This window comes from Medicago sativa, chromosome 2, assembly GCF_051527215.1.
Source record: "Medicago sativa cultivar Bolivia chromosome 2, Bolivia_mono, whole genome shotgun sequence".
Lineage (NCBI taxonomy): Eukaryota > Viridiplantae > Streptophyta > Magnoliopsida > Fabales > Fabaceae > Medicago > Medicago sativa.
The window spans coordinates 8,166,277-8,180,622 of record NC_140750.1 but is presented as its reverse complement, the minus strand read 5'-3'; the positions used below and the strand labels follow the sequence as shown (position 1 = coordinate 8,180,622).

The 14,346-nt window shown below is 33.2% G+C and overlaps 1 protein-coding gene and 1 long non-coding RNA gene across 2 annotated transcripts; both read right to left on the bottom strand.

The window, feature by feature from the left end:
- Nucleotides 1–736: 736 nt before the first annotated feature.
- LOC146944191 (heat shock 70 kDa protein-like) lies at nt 737–2,867 on the bottom strand. The gene has a single exon (XM_085742578.1). It carries the CDS (start codon nt 2,798–2,800, stop codon nt 986–988), a length of 1,815 nt encoding a protein of 604 aa, XP_085598704.1. The 5' UTR covers nt 2,801–2,867; the 3' UTR covers nt 737–985.
- Nucleotides 2,868–5,452: 2,585 nt separating this feature from the next.
- LOC146944190 (uncharacterized) lies at nt 5,453–7,809 on the bottom strand. Its single transcript, XR_015025868.1, has 2 exons — nt 6,806–7,809; nt 5,453–5,752 (listed from the first exon to the last, which is right to left on the bottom strand). It is a non-coding gene; the product is annotated as an uncharacterized LOC146944190 (long non-coding RNA).
- Between the last annotated feature and the right edge of the window lie 6,537 nt (nt 7,810–14,346).

Below are 14,346 nucleotides of genomic sequence, written 5' to 3'. Positions count from 1 at the left end.
TTAGATTATTCATTAAGTGATGTATGTAGTATAAGATATTAATCTTTCAATTGCCTAATAGTAGATATCTTTGGCCGAAGTCATCTGATACTTCATACACCCTCCGGTCACGGTTATAAGTAAAAATTAACATTTTAGATTATTCATTAAATGATGTATGTAGTATATAATAAACCATATACATCATACATTATTCATTAAATGATGTATGTAATATATAATAAACCATATACATCATACTATAATAAACCATATACATCATTAATTTTGGTAGTGACTGGGGTTTGAACCCCAGACCTTGCATATTTTATGCATTATCCCAACAAACTGAGTTAAGCTCACAAGGACATATACATCATTAATTGAATGAATTTAAAATTTTAGTTTTTGCTTTATAATAATGACCGGAGGGTGTTGCGTGCTTTCATCTATCATCGTTTCCTTTGGTGTTTGACTACAAGCATATTTAGCCAATCCAATAGGTGATGAAATATCCCTTTCGCTTTGGCTCAGAACTTTGGGAATTAGTGGTAAGATTTGTTTCATCTTATACAAAATGAACTATATTTCTTAAATTGTATTAAATTGTCAAAATGCCTTTTTTACAAATAAAAATGCATATAATTTGGGTCAACCGGAGTGGTAGTTCTATCTGTTCAACAAGTATATTTGGGTCCATCTTAATGAATTTATGGTCATCTAGGCTACTCAATTTTTCTAACTACTCATCAAAGTAACAGAAAACTTCCTAATATTGTACATTTTTTTATTGTAATTAATCGATTGCATTTCACACACATCATCAGAACGTATTTTTAAACTCAACATTTCTTGCATAACCATAAGTCATAAGTGTAGGATAGTAATTAACCATAAATTAGAAAAGAGAATTTCATAGACACTAATTGATTAACAAAGCTCAAACAATTTTACATTGCTTCACACTCAAGAAACTTGTTCTTAAATCTTTTACCTAGCATCACAATTAGTGAAACTTCATACTATTTTCCAACTCCTCCTTCTTGAATTCAAACTCATCAATTTCTGCCAATTGGTTTCTGTCAAACCACTCTATACTTTCCTCCACTAACTTTTCAAGTTTCTTCACTCTCTCCCTCATTTCATAAACATAATTCTCAAACAAGTTCTTTGCTTTCACCTTCTTCCTAACCTCCTCATCCTCTGCCTTATACCGCTCGGCATCCCTCATCATTCTCCTCATCTCTTCAGGACTAAGCCTTCCCTCCTTGTTGGTGATAGTGATCTTTTTTTTCAACCCTTGTGTCTTATCTTCAGCAGTAACTTCCAAAATTCCATTAACATCAACATCAAAACAAACATTGATATTTGGACAATTTCTTGGTACTAAAGAGCACTCTGCTGAGAGCTCAAATTTACCGAGCAAAAAGTTGTCCTCGGTCTTAGCATGTTCTCCTTCATACACTTTGATCAATACACTATCTTGATTATCAGAGGCTATAGCGAATACATTCTCCTTTTTCGTAGGGATCGTAGTATTCTTCGGAATCAAAACAGACATGACACCACCTTTAGTTTCAACACCAAGACTAAAAGGCATAACATCCAACAGCAACAAGTCTTCAATTTTCTTGTCTCCTTCAGTATTCAATATTGCAGCTTGAACTGCGGCGCCATATGCTACAGCTTCATCGGGATTAATGCTTTTGCAAGGCTCTTTGACTTCGCCGTTGACTCTAAACATTTCCTTCAATAGCTGTTGAATCTTTGGAATTCTGGTAGACCCTCCTACAAGGACAAACTCATGAACTTGGCTTTTACTAATTTTTACCTCAACCAAACACTTCTCGACAGTCTCCATGCATTTTTTGAACAAATCCTTGTTTATTTCCTCAAAAAAAGCTCTAGTAACAGTGAAATGTAGATCAATCCCTCCACATAATGAATCAAGCTCAATAACTGTTTGTGATGATGAAGAAAGTAACCTCTTTGCTTTCTCACATGCTGACCTTAACCTCCCCAAAGCTTTGGAATTCTCACTGATCTTCAAATCCTTCTTGTACTTTCTATGAAATAATTCAACAAGACGGTTCACCAAATTGTTATCGAAATCAATACCACCCAAATGAGTGTCTCCCAATGTGGCCTTAACCTGGAACATTCCTTCATCAACAGTCACTAAGGAAACATCAAAAGTTCCACCACCAAGATCAAACACAAGCACATTCTTCTCGCCTTCTCTCCACATTTTATTGTCCAAACCATAAGCAATAGCAGCTGCAGTAGGCTCGTTGATGATCCTCATCACATTAAAACCGGCAATTTTTCCTGCATCTTTTGTAGCTTGTCTCTGTGAGTTGTTGAAGTAAGCAGGAACAGTGATAACAGCATTGTTCACTTCATGACCCAAATAAGTTTCAGCAACTTCCTTTAACTTAGACAACACCATGGAAGATATCTCTTGAGGTGAAAAATGTTTCTCTTGACCTTTGTAATTGACAACAATCATGGGTTTGTCTTTGTGGTTTGGAACAACTTTAAAAGGCCAAAGCTTTATGTCTTGTTGGACTGATTGGTCGGAGAAGCGACAACCAATCAAACGTTTGGCATCAAATACGGTGTTGTGGGGATTTTTTGCTAATTGGTTTTTGGCAGCATCACCTATTAATCTTTCAGTGTCGGTGAAGGCAACGTAAGAAGGGGTGACACGGTTTCCTTGGTCGTTTGGAATGATCTCAACACGATTGTTTCGCCACACTGCAATGCAGCTGTAGCTTGTACCAAGGTCAATGCCTATGGCTTTGCTTTTTCTTGTTGCCATGGCACTTACGAATTTGAGAGGAGAGAACAAAAGAAGAATGGTGTCTTGGTTAGTGAACTGAGAATATGGATCGGATTGATCAAACAGTAGTATTTATAATTATAGGCATAGAAATTGTATAATTACTATGAGAGAACATTTTTCAGAAAAGTTGGGGAATGAGATAAGTGTATGGAAAATATACACCGAGAATAGTTGGGCAAGTGTTGAGGTATTGGCAATTTCCAAAGAATTGAATTGAGTTCCTTGATTTGGCAATTTCCAATATTCATTGATCCTTGATTGTTGTGAATTGGTTAAAAATCACACCAATAAAAGTAGAAGATAGCGAGGGAAAGAGAGAGAACACACAAAATTTGAAATTTGTTTACTTCGGTCCAAAACAGACCTAGTTTGGGGATGTTCCACTATAATGATGAGTAACTTTACAAGAATTAGTGTTTGTTGCCGAGAGCAAACTCTACAAACCCTAGTTTTAGTGTTGGCTTTTAAACCCTTGTTTTCTGACTCTCTACACTCAAGGTTTTATCTAATACAAGGTTTATATTTACAGAGAAATATAACTCATAAATTTGGAATGGATATCACGATGAAGATAATGTTTCTTATTTTTCTCATTCAGTTAAAGAATAGGAAAATGATACTCCCTCCGGTCACTATTATAAGCAAAAGTTAACTTTTTAGGTTCATTCATTAAATGATGTATTTGGTCAATAATATAGACCAAATACATCATTTAATGAATGAACCTAAATAGTTGATTTTTGCTTATAATAATGACCGGAGGGAGTAAATAGTAGGGGCTGAAGTGTGTACGAAATTTTACGGACAAGCAGATTTTAAAAAATTTCATTCCTTAAACAACTTTATATAAACAAATTCCATCATGGTTTGATTTATGAGCACCTTTATATTAATCTTGTTGGCTTCATCCAAGCTAACACATGTTTCTAATTGAATTTTCAGAGCCAGCTTTATAATACATGATAAAATTGATTTCTAGAGTCTCCTCTAAATTTTGCCGACTTCACCGTTCGTAGGATTAATTATGAGGAGTATCTCCAATTTTTAGAATACTTTACAACATGTTGAAGATGTTTAATTTTATTTTTTATTAAAAAAAAACCCAAGCGTTGTGAGTTTTGTGACTAAAGAAGTAACGGCTTCTAACCCATGTGTTAGCACATATAGCGCTTTCGTCAAATTTCGTGAGCAAGTCTTCCGTACTATATAGCATTGCTCTAGAGAATATTTGCATCAAATATTCCCTTTTAAAATATATTTGCATCAAATCTTCCTTCATACGGTACAAAAATATATTTATTGTCCGTAAATATTTTTCAGTGCAAAATATATTTGAAACAAATCTTTTATATTTTTAGCAACAATATTCTTCATCCATCAAATTTTGAGTCATACTACAACATTGATCAACTCATTACTTATCCACATAGGAATTCATGTCAGCTTGAATTTGTAGGAGTATCTTTTGAATTGAATCATCCAAACTAATATCATTTGTTGTATATTTAGAGACATGTTTCTGGTTTTTCAAATTTTCTATATGCATTACTTCCATTTTTTCCTTGTGGTATTTGAAGGATCAGGAAAGATATCACTATTCCCATTAGCCAATTTCAATTCAAGACTTGAACCTTTATTTATAATTGAATTGAACTACAAGTTGATTCATTTTGGAATAGGAGCTATTGCAACTATGTGACGACCATTTGATACAACATAATATTATGACTCTCATTTGATACATGAATAAGTTATTTACATAAGCAGCTCTTTTATACACAAATATCTTCACTTACTTAGGAATTGGTTTTGTTACAACTTTGTGAACCATTTGATACATAAATAACTCTGCACCAGCTCTTTTACTACTTCAAAAGCTAATAAATATGTAAATTTTTTATAACAAGCTAAGAAAATACTCGTGCATCCGCATGGATTCTGCGACATTGATCACCATATATATTAGGGCCGTCTAAACCAATATTAAGGCCTAAAGTGAACCTTAAGAATGAGGTCTTTTTAATGAAATTAATAATTATGTATATTTTATTTTTCAAGATTTTTAAGATTCAAAATTGTTTATTAAATTATCATAATCTATTTCATTTAACATTTTTTTAATAGATAATAAAGTCAAACCAAGAGATAATTATGAGACCGAGAGTAAGAGACGGAGAGAATTACAGTGCACAAACATTAAAAAAGGAGTGTGAATCATAAAGTTAATAAAAGAAACTACAACGTTAATCATAGAAAATTGTAATGTATCGCAACAAACACATATATTTTAATTCAATATTAAAGATAATTAAGGATTTTGAATCACAAAATTCAAACTGTCATGGAAATTGTGAATGTAAAAAATAGTTGTATTTTTAGTAAGTAAATGTAAAAAATAGTTGTTAAAACTTCTCAAAATTTGATTTAAATTCAAAATTCAAATTCAATATTCAAAATTCAAAAATAGATACATTTAATTATAGAAAAAAACTAAATGTTCATCCTTCGTTTGTTATGTGTCACGACCCAAACACTAATCGTGACCGGCGCACGAACTAGAACATTCTAGCCCGGCAAGCCTATTGATTCATCTTGACAAACTATAAAATAAAAACAATTCCAATTCGGTTTTCACATCAATAAAAATATTTACTGAAATTTTGACATAGTTTCCCTTGTAAATTCAACATTTCCAAGATATGAATCCTGTTTTAAAAACCTGTTCTATCAACCAGTATCTCAATTAACATTTTTCTCATACTTGTACAACTCAGAATAACACATACTAGACTTCCAAATAGCTGCAGATACATCAATGGACACTGAAATATAAATATAGAAAGAGAAACCAACCAAGAGGGCCTACCAAAAGTGACACTGATAGATCTTTAACCCTGCTAGAAGCTTTCTACACAATTGACTTTGAATCTGTAAAAATATAAGAAAAAGGGGTAAGTCATAAAGACTTAGTGAGGAGACAACAATCATCACCAACTAGAAGGGAAACACACATGAGCCCGAGTAATTAAGTTTCTCAAAATCTAATGTTCATTTACAAACTAGTAACCGTATAACATTCTATTAATCCAAAATCAAATAAGAATATTTCTGAGCCCAATGTCGTAAAGGGGTGAAAATTATGATTACAAACCTTTAGAAAATATATCGCCGAAAATCATAGCAAAAGCCTTTAAAAAATATATTGTCGAAAATCTTGATAAAAGTCTTTAAAGAAAATATAGAAAACTCCATTTAGTAAAAATAATCAAAATGGGTGAATCGAGAACTAGCTCCATCTCGTTGATAGCCCTCTCCTCCTAATGGTGGCCTTTCCATAGGGGCGGCTTCATCTAACGGATAGCTCTTTTCTCTCGACTCAAAACAAAAATGTTTTAAAAGTATAGTAAACTCAATTTAGTGAAAATAATCAAATAGGGGAATCGAGAACTAGCTCCATCTCGTTGATAGCCCTCTCCTCCTAATGGTGGCCTTTCCATAGGGGCGGCTCCATCTAACGGATAGCTCTTTTCTCTCGACTCAAAACAAAGTATAAAACATCTTCAATTAGGTAGTTTACCTCTCATTGATAGCCCTCTCCTCCTAATGGTGGCCATTCCATAGGGGCGGCTCCATCTAACGGGGTAACTTTACCTAATTGAAATCACATACTAGGTGCACCTAGGTCGTCGCAATGATAATCATTTTTCTCAAAACATATAGCTTTAAAAACCATCATTCGTAAAATATCAAATTTGTCCAAGCACACAATCAAATCCCAATTTGAAATCTTTTGCTTATAAATCATAGATAAAATCTAAATAGAGACCACAATAATATCATCGACTTTAAATATGTATCAAGACGAGAAAAATATTCGAAGGATGTGTTCCCCATTTTATAAAACACTTTAACATAGAAAATTTATCAAATATCAATAATATTAATCATGAAAAGATATGATAATGATCGTTATCAACTCACAGTTATGACGAATCAACCACATTTTCTCTCCAACTGCTTCCGTAGTAGCAAGCAAAGTATCAACTATCCAATCTTGGCATTTTTCCGAGTTATCCACGCTGCTCGAGTCCCAATTAAGCTCATGATGTACTCCGTAAGCACTTTTCTCCAAACAGCTTAACTGTAACTTATGGCTTCTGCGTGTTCCGAATTCATCCAAAACTTCGATCAAAACTCTTATTAATCATAGGCGTTCAATTCTGCACCTTTCTAACTAGTCTAAATCCACAATTTAGCTCATTTTGCAAAAATCATGACAAAACCCGTAAGCCTTTTTCCAGCAGAATTATCCAACTTCAAACGCACTTTCCGAGTTCATTACTAATCGGAATCACATGAAATCTACATCCGATTTGAAGGGAATTAAATGAGGAATCCAATTCTTTAACAATCACTTAACTCTTATATACACAGTAAGAGATACGACCAAAATACAACAAATCTGTCCTTGCATGTAGAATTCCACTCAAGCTCAAAAGCTTAACTTCCAAAGCTAAAGGATGATGGCTGCGGCTGAAGAGGGAGAAGGGAAAGGAATTTATTCTTGCATGCTAACCAAATTGCCCTAAGAATCACTTAACATAATTGCATGTTGATTAATTTGTAGTTAGATGAAATTTTGGTAAAGGTTATGAGAAAGAGGGAGGGAACCGTGAGGATAAGAGAGATTAAGAGAAGGGAAAGAGAGTTCTAGATTTTGAGAGAAGTTGGAAGAAAATGAATGGGTCCAACTTCTTAAAAAAAATCTCAAGTCCCAAATGACCAAAATGCCCTTCAAGGAAAAGACATGATTGTCCTCCGTTAATTCGTAACCTTTTAATTCCTCAAGTTCGTACGAAGAATATGCAAGATATTTACCGAATATCTTTGATTTTCTCAATAAATAATTAACCCTTTAGAAATAATTCCGTTTTGACATGCCCAACTGATACGACAATTTATTTAAAATTCAGAGGAGTATTACATTATGAAATAGACCTCTTTATTTATATAGTTCTAAAACTGTCCTCTAGAGTCTCGGTTGATATACATAATATACGCAAGGTAAAAAAAAAAAAAAAAAAAATAGTTCTAAAACTCTTGTATGCTTACTGTGAGCGATGTGGGACTTAAATTTATGTGTTATTGTAATTTTATCATACAATATTCACTCATCTTTCACTTAACTTACTCTCTCCTCCTTTCCCACATCAATATTGTATGCAGTCACACCCTTCCTCCATTTTTTTTTTAAATAAGAGAACTCTTCACTTCATCTCTTTCCTCTGTCACAGCAATATGTATTAATCACTCATCTCAAAGCTTAGGCGTTTTTCATTTTCTGTAAAATTATTTATGGATGAAAATATACACGTTTTTGTCATTTTTTTGAAGTTAACTGCCACACAGTTTTATTTTGCCAAATCTTCCACATCCTAATCCCTCAATACTTGCTAATCATTTCGTGTATTTTCAATATACTTCCCCATTCCCCAACTTTTCTTAAAAAAAAAAAAAATTAAAATATTCCCCTTATTGTTTGGATAAGAAAATGTAGAGAGGTGGTGAGAAAAATGCACCCGTGTTCGACCTTGGTGGTGGAACTTTTGATGTTTCCTTGACGAAGGAATATTCAAAGTTAAAGAAACATTGAGACATACGTTAACGTTTGGGTGATGTTGAGTTTGATAACAATTCGGTGAACGTTCTTGTTGAATTGTTTTATAGAAAGTACAAGAAGGATTTGAAGATCAGTGAGAATTCCAAAGCTTTGGGGAGGCTAAGGTCAGCATGTGAGAAAGCAAAGAGGTTACCTTCTTCAACTTAACAAACAATTATTCAGTAACATTGTACTAATTGATAAAGTTCTTAGGGGTAATAGTCACTTTGGTCCCTGAATGTGTAGCAAGTAGTCACAATAGTCCTTCAATGTATCAAAATTTCAAAATAGTCTCTGATTGTCCACTTTGTTAGTCAATATAATCCCTAAAGCTTAAATAACCTCTTAATACTCACAATAACTCTTTTGATATAAGGACTAAAATGACAATAAGTAAGTACCGATAAGGACTAATATGACAATAAGTAAGTCTATTGAAAGACTAATATGACAATATTAACGAAATATTTTAATAACAAGGACTATTTTGACTAACAAAGTGCACAATCAGGGACTATTTTGCTATTTCGATACATTGAGGGATTATTATGACTACTCGTCACTCATTCAAGGACCAAAGTGACTATTTCCCCAAAGTTCTTACTTTGTATTGTTTTCTTCTGATCAAAGTTCTTTAAACTCCCTCCGACAATCCTATAACATTGAATCTAGATATTCTTGTGGGTAAATAAACAGCACTGAGCAAGTTTCATTATATATATATATCACTTAAAGAAACATCAATATGCATGTCTAAAGTTGTCATCACTTTAGAACTGAAATCAAATAGGCCAACAAACGTTCTCGTGAGCTTAACTCAGTTGGTATGGACAATGCATAATATATGCAAGGTCCGGGGTTCAAACCACGGCCACCACCAAAAAAAAATAGAACAACAAACAACCCCCGGAATAGATTGCATCAAAAAGATGAGATGGCAGCTCTAGAAAGTTCGGAGTTGTTTCAATAAATTAATAGTGGAAAACGGACACTTTTGTGTTCGTATATCCACTCTCTATATTGCGCTAACACATGTAAATTACGAATAATGTTTTTTTTTATGAAATTTTGATTAAAATTATAACAATCGATGCTTGAGACTTTCAAATGGTAACAAATAATACTTATTGTTTTCAATGACATCAACAATATAGTAAGTATAATATAAAGTTTAATCTAAGTCAATAAAATGAACAATATATCATTCTTTTTTTAGAGGATGATATGACATTCTTATAAACAAATTTGTTTAAGGGTACAATTAGAATAATGAATAAGTTTTTGGCGCTATAAATATATTATATATGTTTACCAATATTATATTTTACTTTAGTTCTTCTAAAAATTCTATTCAAACAATGGTCCCAGAAATATTTTCTGTTTGCAAATTTAGTCCTCGTTGTTGGTCTCATAAATGAGTTAAACGTGACATTGCATAAAGTGATTAAAATTTCAAGATACATATTTACAAAGATAAAATTTTTTTTTATCTCAATTCAGGCAGACTGGGCCGAGGTTTTGAGCTCACCCCCTATAGTTGGTCCGCCATACTAAGCCTGCTGAAAAAGCGGGATGTGCTAGGTTGGCTTGCGGGTTCATTAAAAAATATTTATTTAATTTTTATTGTACTAATCAATAGTAAGTAACTAGATTTTTAAGTTTTTTTTCCTAAAAATAATTGGACAATTCTGGATTAGAAAATTGTTTTTCTCTTTACAATGTTACCATATTTTTTAATACCATTTGTCAAAAAAAGGATTTTGAAAAAATATATATTGTTAGGCGAGCCATCCCGTCAATCCGTCTCTTGGCGGGGCGTGGTGTGTGTTTAAACCCACCACCTCAAGTTGGCCCGCCCCACCCACCTCATTTTTTGCAGACTAATTAATAGTAGACCGAGCCTAAACGGGGCTGGATGGCTCGTATTTCCATCTCTAAGTATATCCTCCATCAATAAAAAGCCTCAAATGGTTTGAAGAGCTCGACCAACTTGAGTTAATTAATAAAGAGGAGTGATATTTGAACAACCAAAATCAAACAACTTTAGTGTCAACATTTTTTCATCTCTTCTTATTGGACAATAACAATAGAGAGAGAAAAAGAAAGATAAAGAATAAAAGAACAATGAGAGTATGAGAGAGAAAATTGTTACAAAAGTTGTTTAAAAAGCCAAATGGTTGAAAAGCTAGACTAACTTGAGTTAAGGAATAAATAGTTGGAGTCTTTTTTTTTAGAGTGGTGATAGACATACCACCTTATGTGGCAAACACCATTTGACCTCCACACAAAAAATTGACACATGGCAAACCTTCACTGTTCAACACAATCCATAAAAAACAAAACAGAACTGCTAAACAGTATGGCTCGCTACAGTTTCTTTATTTTATTTTTATTATTTTAAAAGATTAAATTAAATATAAAATAACACCAAACCCTTTCAAGACCTGTTATCCCGCTGCTTTCAGTTTTCATTTTCCCTTTCTCGCGAATCAGATTTGAGTTCGATCTGCTCATTACACCACAAATCTTGTACCTGTGTGATCTCACAGTCACAGGTCCTGGTTTTTTTATTGTGTCAATATGGTAAAATTTTAATCTAAAATCTTTAATACTATATCCATGCGTTTTTTGTTGTAGGGACAACATCAAATGAATGAACACAAAGCAGAAAAACAAATAAACAATACAATTTATATGACAAAGTAACAAAACTCTAGCACTATCTTCAGTAAAACATAAATTACATTTATCAATCAATAACTACCAAACTACTTTACAAGAGATTCTTCATATAGCTTGAATTGTAGTTTTCTGAATCCTTTCTGCATCTTCTCATCATAACATTGGAACTTAGCATTACACATGATTCTCTGCAACCACTCTTGCTTGAAGCACACTTCCAATCCACACAAAACACACAAAGCAATAGCTAAATACACCTCCAATGCTTGACAGGGTGGCCAACAAAAACATTTTCAAAGATGCATAGAGATGGGAACGGCGGCAACATAGACAATCAAAAAGAAAGTATTGAGGGAGAAGAGAGAAAAAGATACAAGAGGTTGAAGAGAGAGAAATGATGAACGATGAGAGAGAGAGCATGATTGTGGAATGAATAAAATTATAAAATGTGTGAAATTACTAAAGTGCCCATACCACATCAGCAGTGGTACAAAAGGGGTGTATGGAAAGAGTGGTCTATGTATCTTTTTCCTTTTTTTTTAAGGGAGTTGAGTCCTTTTTTTACCCTCCTTTTTAAACAAAAGAAATATTTGTCTTGTTTTATTTTTTTGTTCACAGCCAAAAAATTGTTTGATTCTGAACAAAAAGTAACAATTCGCTTGGTTTCTCTCGCGTTTCATTTACTAGGGTTTCATCGCTCTTATTTAACCTCCAACAACGGAGGCAATGTTCAACGGAAGCTCTAGAAGCAGTGCCCTCACTATCATGAAACTTGCATCTCCATCCAAGTCGCAGTGTCATCCCAACGCAGGGACGATGCATGTAATCCTCTTCTTGGAACTTGAAGTGCTATCCTTCCTTCCTGTTAGATATCTTATGCGAATGAAGTGTGTTTGCAAGTCATGGAACACCCTCATCTCCGAACCATTTTTCGTCAAAATGCACCTCAAGCATTCTGCAAGAAACCCACACCTCGCATTACCAATCCAAAAAATGCATAGATATACAACTCGTTGGATTTGGGGTGTTGTACCCATGCCAGTATCTCCTTTACTCGAGATCCAACAATCCCCCTTCCCGGAGACCTTCCCCGTTTGTGGGTTTTAATTGGTTCCTGCAATGGATTGCTGCTTTTTACAAAACCCCAAAGTACAAGTACTATTTGTTACCCCGATGGGGTTAAGATTCGAAAGACTTATTTCCGCATATCTAACCCTGCCACTAGGAAAGTTTCAGAAATACCAGAATCTTTTCGCCAACATTTTAAAAATGAATCTTCAGCGTTCAGGTTCACTTTTGGTTATGATGATTCAACAGACACTCATAAAGTTGTGGCCTTTCGCCCAGGGGGTTTGGAAGTGAAAGTTTTCAATTTGGGTGATAATATTTGGAGAGATGTTCAAAGTTTACCGGTAATTCCTTATTTTGAGATAAATGATGCTGTGTATTTCAGTGGTAGTATTCATTGGTTGGCACTTTACAATTACTCTCATTCTTGTTATGAATGGGCGGGTTATAACTATTGACCAATTTGTGATTATTTCACTTGATCTGAGTACCGAGACATACAATAAGTTGCAGCCACCTAAGGGTTTTAATGAAGTGACACGTACGTGAAGTGCCAATTCTTCGTGTTTTTCTCATGATTTTAAGGGAACCCATCTTATTATATGGCAGATGACAGAATATGGAGTTGAGGAGTCTTGGAATCAATTATTAAAAATTAGTTATCAGAATCTTCCAAATATACATCATTCTTATCCTTATTGGTTGCCACTATACATTTCTGAGACATGTGATACACTGATATTTGCTAACAGATTAGAAGACCAAGCAATTCTCTATAATTTGAGGAATAATGCAGTAGAGAGAACTAAAATCAAACTTAAAGGATCAATATGGTTAAATGCCAAGGATTATGTTGAAAGTTTGGTTTGGTATCGTTGAAAGTAAGTTCCTCTTCAACAATTTACTTGTTTGAATTTGTGTTAATTCTTGTATGTTATATAATATTTCCCTCAAAAAAATGTATGTTATATAATATGTTTTGTGATTGTTTTCTTTTGATGAATTTGATTTAATTGTACTGTTGAATATTTATCTATATTGGTCATCTTTAATGGTTTGACAATCCTAGAATCAAATCACTACCAAAAAAAAAAAAAATCCTAGAATCAAATGACTTTGTTTTGCTTTTATATTTTATTGTAAGTTATAAGATGAAATTATTTGAGGTATAAGGTATTAATTCTCTCATAAAGAAAATCATTCTCTATTGAATCAAAAGATTTAAAACAAAACTTAAGTATGAAATAGCGTTTCATTTCGGAGGATAACACATTTTATGTAGTTCAAAACTTTGTTGTATATAATTTGTTGAATAAACTAAGGGATCCTATTGCAATGTTTAGAACTTGGTTGTCTTTGTATTATTTGTGTTATGGTATTTCACTCTACACTCTAAGTCTCTAACATGAATCCTTTTTGAATTGTAGTACTCCAACTCCAAAGATATAGTGTCATTGATGATGCATGAAGCAGTGATTGGAAGAAAGAGGCTGATTGTAGCTATAGTTTTCATTTAGTAGTTTGTAGAAGACATTAATGATCCTATTGATATATATCTTTTAGGTTTCTTCGAAATATTTGTAGCAACTTGTTGCTTAATATATGTTATGTTTTACAACTCTACTCTATTTTGAACTTCAGCTCTGTCTTTATATATGCTGTTTTGTAGGACCGTTTCGATGTAATAAGAATATTATTGTGGTTCAGAATATTCACTTAGGAATTAATTTTTTCTTCTTCTAATTACGGTTGGATTGGATGTTCTTAATTTTTCCTTTTCTTTTCCTCGTTTCTTTGTCAAATTTTTACCCATTTATGATGCACATGTCTATGATGCGTGTGTCAATCTTCCAAGTTAACATGGAATATGGTTACAAAAGATTGTAATTTTTCTTGAACCTGTGGAAACAACCAAGAGGCTAGATTCTTCAAAAGAATAAGAGGTTTAAAAAAAAAATTATTTCATGGTTTCTTTTGTTTGATTCTTATTTTGGATATGGTTCTTAAGAACATATCCTTGCTAGAGTGTGATCTGATTGCTTAAACTGTTATCGGCTTTGATTTTAGTTTTCTTCCTGGAAAATTTATTCTATGAGCTGACAATAGACAATGG

Bases quoted from the DNA above. Each gene is read 5' to 3' on its own strand.
- LOC146944191 (XM_085742578.1), bottom strand. From the start codon at position 2,800: ATGGCAACAAGAAAAAGCAAAGCCATAGGCATTGACCTTGGTACAAGC.